This window comes from Littorina saxatilis, unplaced genomic scaffold, assembly GCF_037325665.1.
Source record: "Littorina saxatilis isolate snail1 unplaced genomic scaffold, US_GU_Lsax_2.0 scaffold_1843, whole genome shotgun sequence".
NCBI lineage: Eukaryota > Metazoa > Mollusca > Gastropoda > Littorinimorpha > Littorinidae > Littorina > Littorina saxatilis.
The window spans coordinates 1,258-18,730 of NW_027126600.1; the positions used below are offsets into that span (position 1 = coordinate 1,258).

The window sequence follows — 17,473 nt, forward strand, 5'->3', positions numbered from 1 at the left end:
TGAAAATAAACATCCTTCAAGGCATGTGAGGTCTAATCCCTCCTCGTGTTACAGTATAAGCAACAAAAAGCCCTCTTTCAATAACTGTATTCTATGTATCGTAAGGATCTGTAACACTTACAAAACGGAGATAAAGTGTGCCTTTGTTAGCGGTGTTTACATTATGAGCAAGATTGCATACAAATCTGAAACGCCTCTCTGATGCAACTCCAGTCACTACACAACACACATTTGGCTCTCTTTGAAACACGAGTTCTAAAATGTACATTTATCTAATTACATCTACACGTTTACATCTAGATAGACATAGGATAAAAGCCCCGAAACCGTCAGCACAATTTAATCTCCCCTCTTTCATTACAGTTTCGCAACGGCTGGCAGCAGGTAGGCTACCTCCTCTGTTTAAATCTTACAACTTGATTACTCTTAACCCCCCCCCCCCCCCCCCCCCCCCCAGTTAACAAGTTAAGAACTATCTAAGAGGTATGCATTTGTTATTGCCACTAATATCGTCCTTACATGTGAGCAAGCGTTGAGGGGTGGGAATGGGGGAGCATTCCACAGTGTTGACGAAGGTTAATTTTCAAATAAACAGCGAAAGCATGATTCAAATGTTTTATTCCCTTTTAAAGTTGGTTGCCCAATCTTCTCCCCACAGTATCCAAACAACAGCCACACTCTGAAGCTTTTGCTGCCAAAACTTAAATCTGCTAACGAATATGAGCCATTTTCATGCTGCTAAAAGTACAAATAGTTGCCACCCTCATAGGCATTCCCTTTTTTTTAACGGCGCAAGATTTTCTGGCCCGAGCAGTGACTATGCGACAAGTATGTGGATGGGTCTTAAGTAGAATGTAGATCTAGAGGGGCGGTGTCGGTGTCAGGAGACAGGCAGTTGTCACTTTGCCACTACATTCGTACCACGGGAAACCGGACCAGCCGGGCCTCAGTGGCCCTGCACACATGTCAAGTGATGTCGGATCCCAAGCACTTGACACATTCCTACACTCCACACCCTACTTGCACACTCTTACGCTCAAAGCCCTCTCTTGCACATTCGTTCGCTGGAAAATCTCACTTCTACACGTCTCTTCCGCAACAGATACACAGCCTAATTTTCCAAAATCAAGATTTTAACACACACCAAAAAAGGTTAGTTTATGGAAAGTTAAATGATCAAGACAAACCTCAACATTCACTGTAGCGCAAGAAAGTGTTTGGATGCAGTTAAACACTAGCCTTTCTCGTTTTTTTGTAAATGTTTTTTCTTCTTCTCTTCTGTATCTCTCTTGATTTGGGGGCATAACCAAAGCCAAACTTCAAGCAAGTAATCTTTCGTGACGTGGGTCATAACTATGAGGCGCTTTGGTCATGTTGCCAACTGAGTGGCAATACAGAGCTCTTACAAGTTACATGCCATCCTGCTTGTATAGGCAGGCATGCAGTACCACATCACTGACACTGAGAAAACAGTCTTGAGCTTAAGTGTGATGACCATTTTCAAATTTGTTGAAAGAAAGCAATGAATGGACGGAGGGAAGAAAAGAAGTAAGAGAAAACAAAATAGCAGTTGCGCATAATTATTATCAAAGACCTGGACATCGATCCCATAACACTAACAGACTCCGTTTATGCCTTAAAAGGCCGATTCTGAACATGCACAGATACCACGCAGCACAACGGGGTGACAACAAGGAGTCATGACCCAAAACGTCCTTCTGGGCAAAACATGTCAATGAAGGAAAGTGACAGATGTACACTATTCCTAACGTAAGGCAAGACAGACAGAGACCGACAGACAGAGACCGACAGACAAACCTACCTGTCACTTCAGCCCAAGCCGCACCATCAGTCTAGAGTGACTCCTCATTTATCAACTTCCACACCAAATTCCACACAATACTCCAGAGTTCTCGTAGAAAGCGCGACACTAAGATGACTATTATTACTACCGAGACCTTGTACGCCACACCTCAAAACCACGATGGAATCCAACACAAGGAGAAACTGCTGAGCTGATTCTGAAATATTTGGTTTAGAGCAGTGATTTACTTTGTCACATAGCCATCACATGGACCAACCGTTAAACAGCCAAGGGATGAAGTTTCACTCTCTTTAATTATATCCACTTGGTCTAAACTCCCTTTGTAGCAATCTTCAATACCCCCAGGCTGGTGTGAAGAAAACACATTGTGACGCTTTCGAGGATATAATTCCAGCAAATAATTTCGAAGGAAATACACACAACCTCTTCAACAGACACCAGTTTGGGTCACTTCTGAGATCGTGCCATCATTCGATCTGCTTTCACTGGCAACACCCCAGCTACTATTCGACTTTTTTGTCTATGAATGCAGTTATACTGGTACCACTGCCAAGACCTACCCTGCGGCCTCACACATTAAATGTTGCTACCAGAAGCACTCACACACACGCGGGAGGTAGGCTGTATCCTCCAGGTCTACCATAGAAGCACAGCCTGTCAGGTGAGACAAGGTACCATAGGTAAGACAAACAAAACTGGTAAGTGTAATAAAGGGTGGGAGGGGGGGAGGGGAGAGAAGTTGGGAGAAGAGGGAGGGGGAAAAGTAGACAGAAGAGAGAGAGAGAGAGGGGGCGGGGGAGGGAGGGAAAGGGGGAAGAGAGAGGAAGACGGGATGGAGGAAGAGATAAGGAGAGAGAGGAGAGGGGGGGGGGGAAGAGAGAGGAAGACGGGATGGAGGAAGAGATAAGGAGAGAGAGGAGAGGGGGGGGGGGCGAGGGAGGAAGACGGGATGGAGGAAGAGATAAGGAGAGAGAGGAGAGGGGGGGCGAGGGAGGAAGACGGGATGGAGGAAGAGATAAGGAGAGAGAGGAGAGGGGGGGGGCGAGGGAGGAAGACGGGATGGAGGAAGAGATAAGGAGAGAGAGGAGAGGGGGGGGGGCGAGGGAGGAAGACGGGATGGAGGAAGAGATAAGGAGAGAGAGGAGAGGGGGGGGGGGCGAGGGAGGAAGACGGGATGGAGGAAGAGATAAGGAGAGAGAGGAGAGGGGGGGGGGGCGAGGGAGGAAGACGGGATGGAGGAAGAGATAAGGAGAGAGAGGAGAGGGGGGGGGCGAGGGAGGAAGACGGGATGGAGGAAGAGATAAGGAGAGAGAGGAGAGGGGGGGGGGCGAGGGAGGAAGACGGGATGGAGGAAGAGATAAGGAGAGAGAGGAGAGGGGGGGGGGGCGAGGGAGGAAGACGGGATGGAGGAAGAGATAAGGAGAGAGAGGAGAGGGGGGGCGAGGGAGGAAGACGGGATGGAGGAAGAGATAAGGAGAGAGAGGAGAGGGGGGGGCGAGGGAGGAAGACGGGATGGAGGAAGAGATAAGGAGAGAGCGGAGAGGGGGGAAAGAGGGAGGAAGACGGGATGGAGGAAGAGATAAGGAGAGAGAGGAGAGGGGGGGGCGAGGGAGGAAGACGGGATGGAGGAAGAGATAAGGAGAGAGAGGAGAGGGGGGGGGCGAGGGAGGAAGACGGGATGGAGGAAGAGATAAGGAGAGAGAGGAGAGGGGGGGCGAGGGAGGAAGACGGGATGGAGGAAGAGATAAGGAGAGAGAGGAGAGGGGGGGCGAGGGAGGAAGACGGGATGGAGGAAGAGATAAGGAGAGAGAGGAGAGGGGGGGCGAGGGAGGAAGACGGGATGGAGGAAGAGATAAGGAGAGAGAGGAGAGGGGGGGCGAGGGAGGAAGACGGGATGGAGGAAGAGATAAGGAGAGAGCGGAGAGGGGGGAAGAGGGAGGAAGACGGGATGGAGGAAGAGATAAGGAGAGAGAGGAGAGGGGGGGCGAGGGAGGAAGACGGGATGGAGGAAGAGATAAGGAGAGAGAGGAGAGGGGGGGCGAGGGAGGAAGACGGGATGGAGGAAGAGATAAGGAGAGAGCGGAGAGGGGGGAAGAGGGAGGAGGACGGGATGGAGGAAGAGATAAGGAGAGAGAGGAGAGGGGGGGCGAGGGAGGAAGACGGGATGGAGGAAGAGATAAGGAGAGAGAGGAGAGGGGGGGCGAGGGAGGAAGACGGGATGGAGGAAGAGATAAGGAGAGAGCGGAGAGGGGGGAAGAGGGAGGAAGACGGGATGGAGGAAGAGATAAGGAGAGAGAGGAGAGGGGGGGCGAGGGAGGAAGACGGGATGGAGGAAGAGATAAGGAGAGAGAGGAGAGGGGGGGCGAGGGAGGAAGACGGGAAGGAGGGAAGAGATAAGGAGAGAGAGGAGAGGGGGGGCGAGGGAGGAAGACGGGATGGAGGAAGAGATAAGGAGAGAGAGGAGAGGGGGGGCGAGGGAGGAAGACGGGAAGGAGGGAAGAGATAAGGAGAGAGAGGAGAGGGGGGGGGCGAGGGAGGAAGACGGGATGGAGGAAGAGATAAGGAGAGAGAGGAGAGGGGGGGCGAGGGAGGAAGACGGGATGGAGGAAGAGATAAGGAGAGAGAGGAGAGGGGGGGCGAGGGAGGAAGACGGGATGGAGGAAGAGATAAGGAGAGAGAGGAGAGGGGGGGCGAGGGAGGAAGACGGGATGGAGGAAGAGATAAGGAGAGAGAGGAGAGGGGGGTCGAGGGAGGAAGACGGGATGGAGGAAGAGATAAGGGGAGAGGGGGGAAGAGGGAGGAAGACGGGATGGAGGAAGAGATAAGGAGAGAGAGGAGAGGGGGGAAAGAGGGAGGAAGACGGGATGGAGGAAGAGATAAGGAGAGAGAGGAGAGGGGGGGTCGAGGGAGGAAGACGGGATGGAGGAAGAGATAAGGAGAGAGAGGAGAGGGGGGGCGAGGGAGGAAGACGGGATGGAGGAAGAGATAAGGAGAGAGAGGAGAGGGGGGGGTCGAGGGAGGAAGACGGGATGGAGGAAGAGATAAGGGGAGAGGGGGGAAGAGGGAGGAAGACGGGATGGAGGAAGAGATAAGGAGAGAGAGGAGAGGGGGGAAAGAGGGAGGAAGACGGGATGGAGGAAGAGATGAGAGAGAGGAGAGGGGGGGGGGGAGAGGGAGGAAGACGGGATGGAGGAAGAGATAAGGAGAGAGCGGAGAGGGGGGAAGAGGGAGGAAGACGGGATGGAGGAAGAGATAAGGAGAGAGAGGAGAGGGGGGAAGAGGGAGGAAGACGGGATGGAGGAAGAGATAAGGAGAGAGAGGAGAGGGGGGGCGAGGGAGGAAGACGGGATGGAGGAAGAGATAAGGAGAGAGAGGAGAGGGGGGGAGGGAGGAAGACGGGATGGAGGAAGAGATAAGGAGAGAGCGGAGAGGGGGGAAGACGGAGGAAGACGGGATGGAGGAAGAGATAAGGAGAGAGAGGAGAGGGGGGAAGAGGGAGGAAGACGGGATGGAGGAAGAGATAAGGAGAGAGAGGGGAATATATAGAGTGAGAGAGATACACACAGAATGAGAGAAAGAGAGCGTAAGGGGGGGGGGGGGGGGGGGGTTAAACGGCAAAGCGTGTCGTCAAGACAGAAGCCAAAAGAGTGGGCCGGGTGCCAAAGAAGTAGTGAAGGGACAAAAGCATGCGGGGTTTTAGGCTTGGCTGCTCCCTTTACTCTATGGGGGTCTTCAAACAATCCTCCGCCTATAATAAGTCGTCTGCCGTCGTCCCTGTACGCTGGCCTAGTGCTTTCTTTCAGCACTAAATTCCTCACTAAGACTGAGCACTGTTACTGTATCTTGACAAGACTTAGAACATTTAGGAAGCTATGTGACAACTTGACCAAACTTGTGTCAAGCAAACGCATATTTTGTCTTGAGCAAACAGATCAAAAGACTTACGATGCTTTGAATGTGACTGTTACTAAACCAAGCCAGACGTGTTAAGCCAACACATTTTTTTCCAACAAGATTAAAAGAATGAGGCCATAAATTAGAAACCAACTGATAAAACCGTTCAAATTGTGTTTAATTATAATTATGAACAGCAAGGAAACAAGCTCGATACAGTAAATATATTCTGTACTAGATTTACATTGTTGTTTAGATGTGCCTTTAAGCTTTGTTCGTGCGTTTTGTGTAAACAATCATATATTCAATCACCACAGATCTCCCGGCTTTTAGTTGGAGTTTGTACAGTCATGGGACAAGGAGGAGTGGTATCCTTAACTTGAACAAGAACTTGCATTCTCTTAGCACAGAGGTATCGAATGTCGGGGAAGGGGGAGCTCCAAACGAAGGTCAACTTCAAGCATGGAAAGAACACACTTTTGAGGCATCCTCCCGCAACATCGTAAACATCTTCAAAAGGGACAACTGCAAAGGCGCAATATGGCAAAACGAACTTTGTAGTCTACCTCATCCCCCCCCCCCTCCCTCTCTCTCTCTCTCTCTCTCGTTTTAAAAAAGACATAAAATAAAACTGAACCACAGTAGCGTTAAACGGTCGACTCCTACCACCGACCGACCATTATACGTGACACGGCAATAAATTTGCAGTAAGTATTCACTAACACGAACTCTTTTAGTTGCTACTCGGAGCACGCGTTGTGGTGATTGGTACTTGGTTGTTTTCATTGATGACGACTTCGCGTTCTTTGGACAGAGAACAAAAAGTAAAAGAAGACAAGAAAGGAAAAAAGCCAAACTACTGGCCTGTCACATCACAGCGCTCGTTTTCCTCAATGACGACTTCTCACACTTTAAACAGAGAACAAAAGAAGAAGACAACTTGTCATTGATTACGACTTCTCGAACTGCGGGCTGGGAATAAAACATGAGAAGAAGAAAAGAAGAAGAAAAGCCAAACTACCGCTTCTTCAAAGCAGAGGTCATTTTCATTGATGAGGTTTATTGTATTGACAGAGATCAAAAAGAGGACGCTGACACAGGACAAAAAAGGCCAAGATACTGACTTTTCTAAGCAGTTGTGTATACTCACAGCGCTTTGTTGTTGGAGAAATCTTGTGAGAACAAAAATCAGCTTCGTGCTGTAACACAGGGTAGCGAAACCAGTTCTTCCTTTAGCTCATCACGTCTACCGTCTTAGCGCGGTCGTGTACATTATCACACAAGCAAAACAAAGTTATCTACCGGCATACCTCCTACATGTATGTCTCTCAGCGGAGTGAAAGTGTGTTTTCGCTGTCGAGTAAAACATAGATAACAATGAGACCGGTGCACATCACACGATTAAGCTGTTTTAGAGAGAGAGAGAGAGAGAGAGAGAGAGAGAGAGAGAGAGAGAGAGAGAGAGAGTAAACATAGTGTGTGTACATGTAATATATGTGTGTGTGTGTGTGTGTGTGTGTGTGTGTGTGTGTGTGTGTGTGTGTGTGTGTGAGAGAGAGAAAACATAGTGTGTGTACATGTAATATATATGCGTGTGTGTGTGTGTGTGTGTGTGTGTGTGTGTGTGTGTGTGTGTGTGAGAGAGAGAGAGAGAGAGAGAGAGAGAGAGAGAGAGAGAGAGAGAGAGAGAGAGAGAGAGAGAGAGAGAGAGAGAGAGAGAGAGAGGGTGTTAAGAAAATTGAGCTTCTCTTGCAGCTAAGCGGGTAATGTCTTTTACATCTGGTGCAACGCGGATTTTTGTTTAACCCTCATGCGTGCAACACTTCAACCGTAAAGTCTCCTTTGACACTTTGCGCAAAACAACGATTTGCCAATGTTACCCCTGCATGCATTGTACATATATATACATGTACACTGCTGGCAAAGACATGATGTACATTTCAAACTTTCATAGCAACACAACCATTTCCAGTTTTCCAGTTTTCCCTTTGCTTCATTCTAGATGTGTTTAAAAGTCGGTCCATTGTCGGCCTGTCTCTCTCCCTCGCTCGGTTTTGCTTAGGCATTTCTATCCCTCCTTCTGACTTTCATCTATTTATTGCATTATTTATTCACTTAGTTATTTTCTGGCCTGTGCGTATTTCAACATTTACCACTACACCCAGTCCCAGTATTCAAAACAAATCTCCTGTCTGCATTCGCACCTGCATTATAGTTTATACAGCTACCTGCTCCAATGCAAGGGTAAAGCTACTGAGCCACAGGTGTTCTATAGCAGACTGCAAATTAGTACAGAACAGCTCCACACAAAGCGTATCTAATCACGACCATCACAAGACTGAGTCACACTCTTATCACATATCCGTATCACTTTCAGTTTCACGGCCACTGTATAATGGTCATTACTGAGTGTTGTTAGAGCGTCTAAAACCTTGCTAATGATGCGCTACTGTCGGTATAGTGAGTAATAACAGACAGTCCGTATCGGATTAGTTTTCGGTCAACAATCTGGTGAGTTTTAATGACACAACGCCTGGTGGATTAAATAACAAATCAACAGTAAGGATCGTCGAGAGTAAAAAAACACACGGGAAAGAGGCTTAGTTGATTGGTTGTAGTTTTTTGTTAACGTCTCATGCGGGACCGATTTATTTTGTGTGTGTGTGTGGTTTTTTTTTTGCCACACACCAGAAGGGATGCCAATTTTTCTTTTTCGATCCAGATCTTTACTTTTTTCCGGCACAGTCCCTGCCGGAAGGGAAACCAAACTTCCGGAACTCCGGCTTCCGGCATAGCCACATGCACACATGTAAATTTGGTGTTGGTATTAACAGACGAATCGAGAATACGCCAACATCGATTCATCATCATCGTTGATCAATATCATCAACATCCTCCTTACCATCATAATTGCCAACATTCATACCAATCCGTGTTCCTTAGTCAGCGCTGTCCTCCCATCATTAGGTAGATCATAAAGTATGGTAGCACTATTGACATTTAAACCCTTAACTTCACATCAAAATGAGAAGCAGCTTCTGTTCTGTCAACAGACTATCGAGCACTAATGGCAACATTTGTCATCACACGTACCACGGGCCGAAACCTCATGACTTCAGACTTCATTGTCGGGGTGATGCAACTGTGCCCCTGTCGACAGCTAGACTATCGAGCACTAATGGCCACCCATGTCATCACGCGCACCGGGGGTTCAACATGTTATTGTCAGGTTGTAATGCATCTAACTCTCTGTTAATTCCCGGATATAAAAATAAAAAAAAAACTGAACAAAAATGTACATTACAATGCAGTTCTAACAAAAGCTTGCATGGCAGTACGCCAACTGGCCCAGTCAAACCAACAAAGCATAGAGGTGTGAGGAAAGATAAAACAATCATCGGTCCTTGCAAATTAGCTTTCAACACCCTGGCCCTGTACACCTGTGGCAACATGAACCACCACACGTCGGCTCTTTGGGAAAAGTTGCACTGTCAACAACTTGTGTTGAGAGCTATACACATGGAACTATTGCTGTCTTCCCGGAATGTGGCACATGTTCCAGAGAACATCTATAGAGCCATCGCTACAATAACTGCATAGCCTTTCTGCCACATAAAAGCCCGTCCAACCACTCAGACCCAGTTAAAAGTGCACAAGCCACAAAGTCATTTTGCATATCAATTCCCAGGTGAAGTAGATTTTTCTTCTCTTTTTTTTTATTATTTAAAAAACTGTTTTTGTTGTAGAAAAAAATACCTGATATATATACATGCAGCCAAGTATAAATCTCTCTCTTATCCCACTTCTGGTTCACAAACTTATCAACGTGATTTTGTACCACCAAATGACCTCATCGCAAATCTGGAGACTACTAACAAAATATAGCTCATCATACTAAACCTTTCCTATTTCCACCAAACAAACTGAGCGTAAAACTAAAACTGAAAGCTTCATACCTGAAATGGAGACAACAACAACAAAACAATCACGTACATTAAACAAAAAACGGCAACATGGTTTCAAAAAAGAAAACTTTGGCACAAGATGTAGCGAGAGAAAAAACAACCAGCCATGGATTTGAACATAAAATGTATGACAGCTTACCTTGCGCAATAAACTGTGCAAGAACAGTAGAGCAAATGACTGCCCCTAGACCGACACACTCACTAATTCAGACTTCAAACCTTAAACAGGGGAATAGGGACCTGCAGACCTGGACAAGTAAGGGCATACTGGGAGAACCCACCAATGGGAAAGAGCCTTCAAAAACAGACAGGCACACCGAGAGAAACAAAAAACATAGGAAAAAACATAGGCACTCGAGTACAAGTTCTTCACTTTCATCTGGCACTCTTCTGCATCACTTTACAATGAAGAAAGTATACTGTGAGCAGCGAATCTGCTCTTTAACAATATTAACACAAAACATTGACAGTGCAGAGAGAAAAGATTCACAGTTAGGTCCCCGGTGATGCAAGCGGACGACGCAGCTCACATGTTAGTAATGTACAAAGTGTATACTGTTAGCGTTAGCAACAAACCTGCTCAGGAATGTTAACACACAACGCTGAAGTATCAGAGAAAAGATTCACAGCTGGGTGTCGGTGGATGATGCAGTGTGCAATATGCAGTGAATGTACAATGATGCAGGAAAAGAAAGATGACAATTATCTTGCAGGCAGATGCTAAAAACATACAAAGCTTCAACAGAGACCATGTCTATTGTCATCATTGCCAGCTGTTCAAATGCAAAGAATGAAAATATTCAGTCGGATGCCTGTGCTTGCAGTGTGCAGGGGAATGCAAGGATGATGCAAGCGAGGTAGTAATTAAGCGGCAGAGGATCCTAATTAAACACGCAATGTTTGAAAAAGATTTTTGTGTGTATCGTTATTACAGGAGATGCTGTTCAAATCAAACTTCAAAGAAAGAGAGAGAGAGAGAGAGAGAGAGAGAGAGAGAGAGAGAGAGAGAGAGAGAGAGAGAGAGAGAGAGAGAGAGAGAGAGAGAGAGAGAGAGAGCATTGAACTTTATTTAACAAGGATTAACTCATTAAGATTTAAGGCTACGCCTTTCCTTACAATCTGTCCTTGGGACGCATAGACACACAATTATATAATTAAAAAATTAAAAATTAAAAAGTTAAAAAGTTAACCAACAAAAGGAGGTCGGAAAACTTCAGCACGTGATAATAAAGATGACGATGATGATGATGACGATGATGATGATGATAATGATGATGATGAGGCATGAAGAGCATACATATGTGGTTATTCATAAAATCAAATGCATACTATGCAGGTAATTATAATACAAGCTGGTAGAGAGAGAGAGAGAGAGAGAGAGAGAGAGAGAGAGAGAGAGAGAGAGAGAGAGAGAGAGAGAGAGAGAGAGAGAGAGAGAGAGAGAGAGAGAGAGAGAGAGAGAGAGAGAGAGAGAGGTAGTAGTCAGCTTTAACGCTAAAAACACACTGCTTCAACAGACAGTGCCTTTGCTGCTATCAGTGCAGTGTGCTAACTAAATTTACAGTATTCGTAAACTAAAAAGCTAAAAGATTCCCGGTTGGGCGCCTGTGACGAGTGCAGGTGCACCTGAGGATGCAGCAAGTGATGACGAGGGAGAGCGAGGTGATGATGTTGATGCGGCAGGCAGATGGTGAAAACACACAGCTCAGCACGGTGTAGACAAACACAAAACAAGCGACACCTCAGTTGGCCCGGTTAGCTCTATGACTCAATTTCTGCTGCTGATACTCGCAATGCCCAGGTGCCCCAGTCAAACACCTTTCTTCATCTTTTGAGACGGGGGTGGGGGGGGGGGGGGTTTGAGACGGGGGTGGGGGGGGGGTTTTGAGACGGGGGTGGGGGGTTTGAGACGGGGGTGGGGGATCGGGGTCGAGGGGGTAGGGACCAAAACAAATGAAGAGGAAGGAAAGAGGAGGAGGAAGGGCGGGGGATCTTCATCCCACCACCCCTCTTCTAAAAGCTTGAACCTAGACCCAGAGATAGCTCACAAGTTCCAAGGGTGTATTGACATAGCGGCCATAACATTTAACACCCCAGTTTTGTTTGTTTGCTTCTTAAATTCGTCTGACTTCAGTTTCACGAAACGGGTGTTCAACCCCCAAAACAACACGCCACCTACACCTGCTTTAAATTATTTTCCATGGTAGTGCTGACTCAGACTGCCGATTTTCACCAATACTTGCTATTTCCAACTCTGTGGGTCTGACATCATAAACACAAATTACGAATTTCTGTTTTGTTTTCCCCCCAAAGCTGTAAGTAGCCCTCAAGAACTTGAAAATAGTGAGATAAACAGAAGAAATATAGATCAACAATAAAATGAAAAGCTAAGTATGTACCTGTAGTTCTTTCCTATTGTACACCAGCGGTCAGACCGATATATATCTGGAGACTTTTCACCGAGCAAAAAGTGTGTCACCTGGAAGACCTACACGCAAAGCCACATGGAAGGAAGGAAGCCATCAAGAGGTCAAAAGGGAACAGGTGATACATCACGGGGGACAGGGAAATACATGACCACTGGCTGACAGATCCATTTCTGCTGGACAGTGGAGCTTAGCCGGGCTGAGAAATGCCTGACTACTGGCAAACACACACTTGACTCTTCTCTCCAGACCTGGCAGTTGACACTACTGCTGTGCATAGAACATGGAACTACCTCTCTCAGTTTCATTCTCTCTCTCTCTCTCTCTCTCTCTCTCTCTCTCTCTCTCTCTCTTCTCTCTCTCTCTCTCTCTCTCTCTCTCTCTCTCTCTCTCTCTCTCTCTCTCTCTCTCTCCTTTTTCACAGGCCAACCATGTCTCGTTAAATCACAAAACTTAATAGGTTCACACTCTTTAGTTTAAAATTACAACTAAAGTTACAAGTAGTAAATAATGAAAACAAGTACACGTGCATCAAAACTTAAATACCTAAGTGACAATAAAACTCAAAGACACCATGGACTAACAACTGTCAATGCCAGCATGTAAAGATGACGAACAATGGACTTGATGTAGACACCGTTAGTCACTAGTGGCAACGCTGTGATGAATAGGCAATACAGCTTCTTACTTTTTGACAGAAAAAACATCAAGAAAAGACACAGCGCTGAAAGTCCACGAAATGGGGCACTGGCCTTTGGCTAGTACTTCTTATAATTTACTAGCCAGAGAGCAAATTTTAGTATTTTTACTCGCCAAACCAACCATTTGCTTCAGCAACTTTACTCGCCATTTGCATGTTTCTACTCGCCATGGCGTGTAAAATACTCGCCACTTTCAGGCCTGAGACAGGTTACAAAGAATTGCTGGATGAGACGTGGACAGTTTTAACTTGATTAAATCATTAATGGCGTACAAATAATAAAGGTCACAAACCTCAGTTTCACAAGCGATCTTCACTCCAGCTTCCACATCATACACATACAAACCAAAAGAACAACCACAGAACAGCATGCTGAAGTCAACATGGCAAGCCTATGTCAAGCACTAAGCAGCCACAAGAGAGTGTGACACTGAAAGACATGTGACATAAGAAGATGAGGAGCCTTGGAGCAGGCAGGCAGGGCTATAACAATACACTAGTTGCAGACTGGACACATTCCTGGCTAAGCCTGATTAACGAGATGACCAGTTGCCTTTCACTCTGCTGCACACCATCACAGGGATACATGTAGTATACATGTACTCTGTTCTTTGACATGATTTCCAAGAACATCAACCACAGACAAAAAGACCGGCACCGTTGGCCTAGTGGTAAGGCGTCGGCCCTGTGATCGGGAGGTCGTGGGTTAAAATTGGCAATCTAGTGGCTGCTCCGCCTGGCGTCTGGCACAGGCATGGGAATTGAAAATTGTATAAAAGGCGGAACATTTAGAACTGAAGACGCGAAGCGTCAAGTCGACGGCGCGAAGCGCCTAGCCTTACTAGGGGGGTCCGGGGGCATGCCCCCCTGGAAAAAAAATTTCTCCAAAGAACCCAGATGGTGCAATCTGGTGTCATCTGAGCTCCAAGTTTGCCATTAAATTCTGTTTTTAGAATCAGATTTTTTAGTACAACAAGAAGGGCAAAGCCCATACGACTCACATGCTTGACCTTCTGCTTTACACATTTTTCCTACCAAAATACATGTGACCTTGACCCAAGGTCAAGGTCATCCAAGGTCATGCAACACAAAGCTGTTAATTCAAGACATAGGAAGTACAATGGTGCTTATTGGCTCTTTCTACCATGAGATATGGTCACTTTTAGTGGTTCACTACCTTATTTTGGTCACATTTCATAAGGGTCAAAGTGACCTTGACCTTGATCATATGGGACCAAATGTGTCTCATGATGAAAGCATAACATGTTCCCCACATAATTTTTAAGTTTGAAACAGTTATCTTCCATAGTTCAGGGTCAAGGTCACTTCAAAATATGTATACAATCCAACTTTGAAGAGCTCCTGTGACCTTGACCTTGAAGCAAGGTAAACCAAACTGGTATCAAAAGATGGGGCTTACTTTGCCCTATATATCATATATAGGTGAGGTATTCAATCTCAAAAACTTCAGAGAAAATGTGAAAAATGTGAAAAATAGCTGTTTTTTAGACAACATTTATGGCCCCTGCGACCTTGACCTTGAAGCAAGGTCAAGATGCTATGTATGTTTTTTGGGGCCTTGTCATCATACACCATCTTGCCAAATTTGGTACTGATAGACTGAATAGTGTCCAAGAAATATTCAACGTTAAAGTTTTCCGGACGGCCGGCCGGCCGGCCGGCCGGCCGGACGGCCGGACGGACGGACGACTCGGGTGAGTACATAGACTCACTTTTGCTTCGCATGTGAGTCAAAAATGTACCAATTTTTGCTTTTTTGAAGAAAAAAAATATATACATGTATTATATGGTTTAAATTTGTAAAAAAAATTGATCTTCTTGAGACAAACAGGAAAATGTAACTTGTAACACAATCTGTGCAATCTGGTTTACTTTCAAGACATAAAAGTTCAATAACTGAGGCGGGCGGTAGCAGTGCGTGAACAAAGTACGGAAAGTTTTCGCGGGCTTTTGCGCAAAGGCCAAAGTAACCGGTGCTTTTTTTGTGTGCCTCCCCCCTTTATTTTTTCGGCGGACACTTTTGCATTTTCGGCGGAAAAAAAAAAAATTTCGGCGGAAGTTCAGCGGACAATTCCCATGCCTGTGGCATTATGGGGTTAGTGCTAGACTGGTTTGTCCCGTGTCAGAATAATGTGACTGGGTGAGACATGCGACTTCTGTCTTGTGTGTGGCGCACGTTATATGTCAAGCAGCACCGCCCTGATATGGCCCTTCGTGGTCGGCTGGGCGTTAAGCAAACAAACAAACAAACAAACAGACAAAAAGATGAGGAAATGTGTGAGACCTTTTTTTCTGTATATTTATACTCATAGTCATAGGCTAGGGAAATGTAAAAATGTATCTAAATCAAATGAGACAGAGCTCTATTTTAAGATCTGAGAAAGAAAGAGACATAATCACTCTAAATGCACACATAACATGTGCAACAAAAGTAACTTAGTAAGTGAGAGTTATGAGGAACCAATCTCCAGGCACCTGAGAGAAAGCATTGAAATGAACAAGGGATCCCCCCCCCCCCCCCTCCCTAAAACGTAGGTTTTATTCTGATCCCTGATGAGTACCATAAGGCTCTAACACTAACACAGTAACAGAGATCACCTTGCACAGAAATGTCCGGTTAATCTTTAAGTACAGAAAAATAAAATCTGTATATATATATATACAGAAAATGAATCAATAACCGTTAACATACTGGTTAATATTAAATATTTTGTTTGGCCCTTTTTCCCAAATAACAATTTTTATAACAGTGTTTTTTTTGGAATTAGTCCTAGTTTTGACTGGTTTGCTAGACAAAGGGATTGGTCTCTGTGAGGGGCAGCGGCCTCCCATGATTCAAAATACCTGCTTAGAAAATAGCCAAATCTCTCAATCTGTGTGTCTGTGGGTAAAATATGTGTGCGTTAAGTGATGAGGCAGAAGAATTGTGCAGGGAGCGAAAAACAGCTTAATGAGGGGCGAAACATCCCGTCAAGGGAGATCATCGCAACAAGAATTGACTGCAACTGTACATATTGCTCTCCAGGAGTTGTCTCCCATGTTTTAAAGCAAACACCACAACAAAGCTGATGGATGGGTGAACGGCAAAACGTCATATTCTTCTCCAACCAAAAAAGCCTGCCAGGAAACTGACATAATACACAATGAGCATTATGTGCCCTGTTGCAACCAGCTGTCCAGCCTGGACCATGGAACTGTCCTGCACAACAAACACTACGTTCAAACCGTTGTGCGTGCACGAGTGTGTGTGTGTGTGTGCATGTGATGAGAGAAAGCCGTGCAAAACTCTGTGTGTGTGTGTGTGTGTGTGTGTGTGTGTGTGTGTGTGTGTGTGTTTGTGTGTATGTGTGTGGGTATGTGCTTGAATGCGTGCATTTGTGTGTTCATGCATGCATGTGTAGGAGAGGCGGCAAGGAACAAACTAAAACAAACTTCAACACTGACCTGTGAGGTTGCAGTCAAGAGAGCACTCCCCGATGGACTCGTCCCCTGAAATAGTACTGATAGTGGAGGCTTGAAGCAAGCGGATGGCACGAGGTGGAACCACATCCAGCGAAGAAGGAGGCTCCGCTTTAACCGCCCGGCCAACATCCTCCGCCTTGGCCGGTGCTGACTTGTGGCCGAGCGTGAGGTGGGGTTCAGACTTGAGGCTCTGTGATCGTACTCCTGACTTGGACGAGGGGTAGAGGGGAGAGGCAACGGCCCCATCATAAGCGTCGAACGAGAAGTCTTCATCCATGGGCCGCCGGTCGCCGTACTGAGCTTTGATGGCACGGTAACGCTCCTCCAAGCTGGCGTCAGCTGCGCTCCCTGAACCCTGAGGGGAGCGTTTGTCTTTGAACTCACGGTACACATCCTTTTTCCCCAGGCTGTCTTTCTCCATGGATTTGAGCTTGCGCTGCGCCGATTCCGGCATAGCTCCTGGAGGAGCTTTTCTCTCACTGTCTGAAGTGTTGTGCCTGTCACCCGAAGCCTCACTGCCCTGACTTCCCCCGCTAGAGTTCAAATCCACAGTCTGCGGGCACGACCCGCCACTGACGGCTGCTGTTACCTTAGACTTGGAGTCTTTACGCGGGCCGCCCATCAGCTTGAGAAAGGAGTTGCGTATTCGGCTGCGAGAGAAGTGACTGGAACCAGAACTAGTACTAGCCGCTGACACGGTGCTCGGTTGGGCGGTCGGGGAGGGGGCTTCGGTATCCATGACAACGCCGGCTGTTGCAGGCAGACTCTGAGAACTGCCGGCGCGAGAGCCGTTATTGCTGCTGCGGTCTCGGCGCTTGCGGCCCAGATGTGGTGAGATTCTCTTGAAGAAGTTGCTGATGGAGGTGCTGACCGATCGCTTGGCGGGAGTCAGTTTGTTGGACGGCGGCGGTGTGCTGCTGGCTGCTCTGGACACTGCCGACACTGAGCTGGACCTGTTCAGGGGAAACCATCACAGTGACTGGGTTAGGCAACTTATGGTTACAGACATCCATCTTACCTGCTTACCTCCCTTCTTTTCATTGTTTTTCTCCCAGGCACAGCAAGACACTGTACACACAAATTAGAGAAGACGGCTGTGATAGTATAAGAACAAAAATGAAGTAGACTATAGGCACCTATACAAATGAACAACATCCAGATAAGTTGATTATACTAGGTG

At 46.6% G+C, this 17,473-nt stretch overlaps 1 protein-coding gene across 1 annotated transcript; it reads right to left on the bottom strand.

The window, feature by feature from the left end:
* Positions 1 to 16,275: 16,275 nt before the first annotated feature.
* LOC138955070 (uncharacterized) lies at positions 16,276 to 17,246 on the bottom strand (the record flags this gene model as incomplete). The annotated part of the gene is made up of 1 exon (XM_070326780.1): positions 16,276 to 17,246. A coding segment is annotated over one exon (971 nt), but the record flags the coding sequence as incomplete, so codon positions are not given.
* Positions 17,247 to 17,473: the final 227 nt, after the last annotated feature.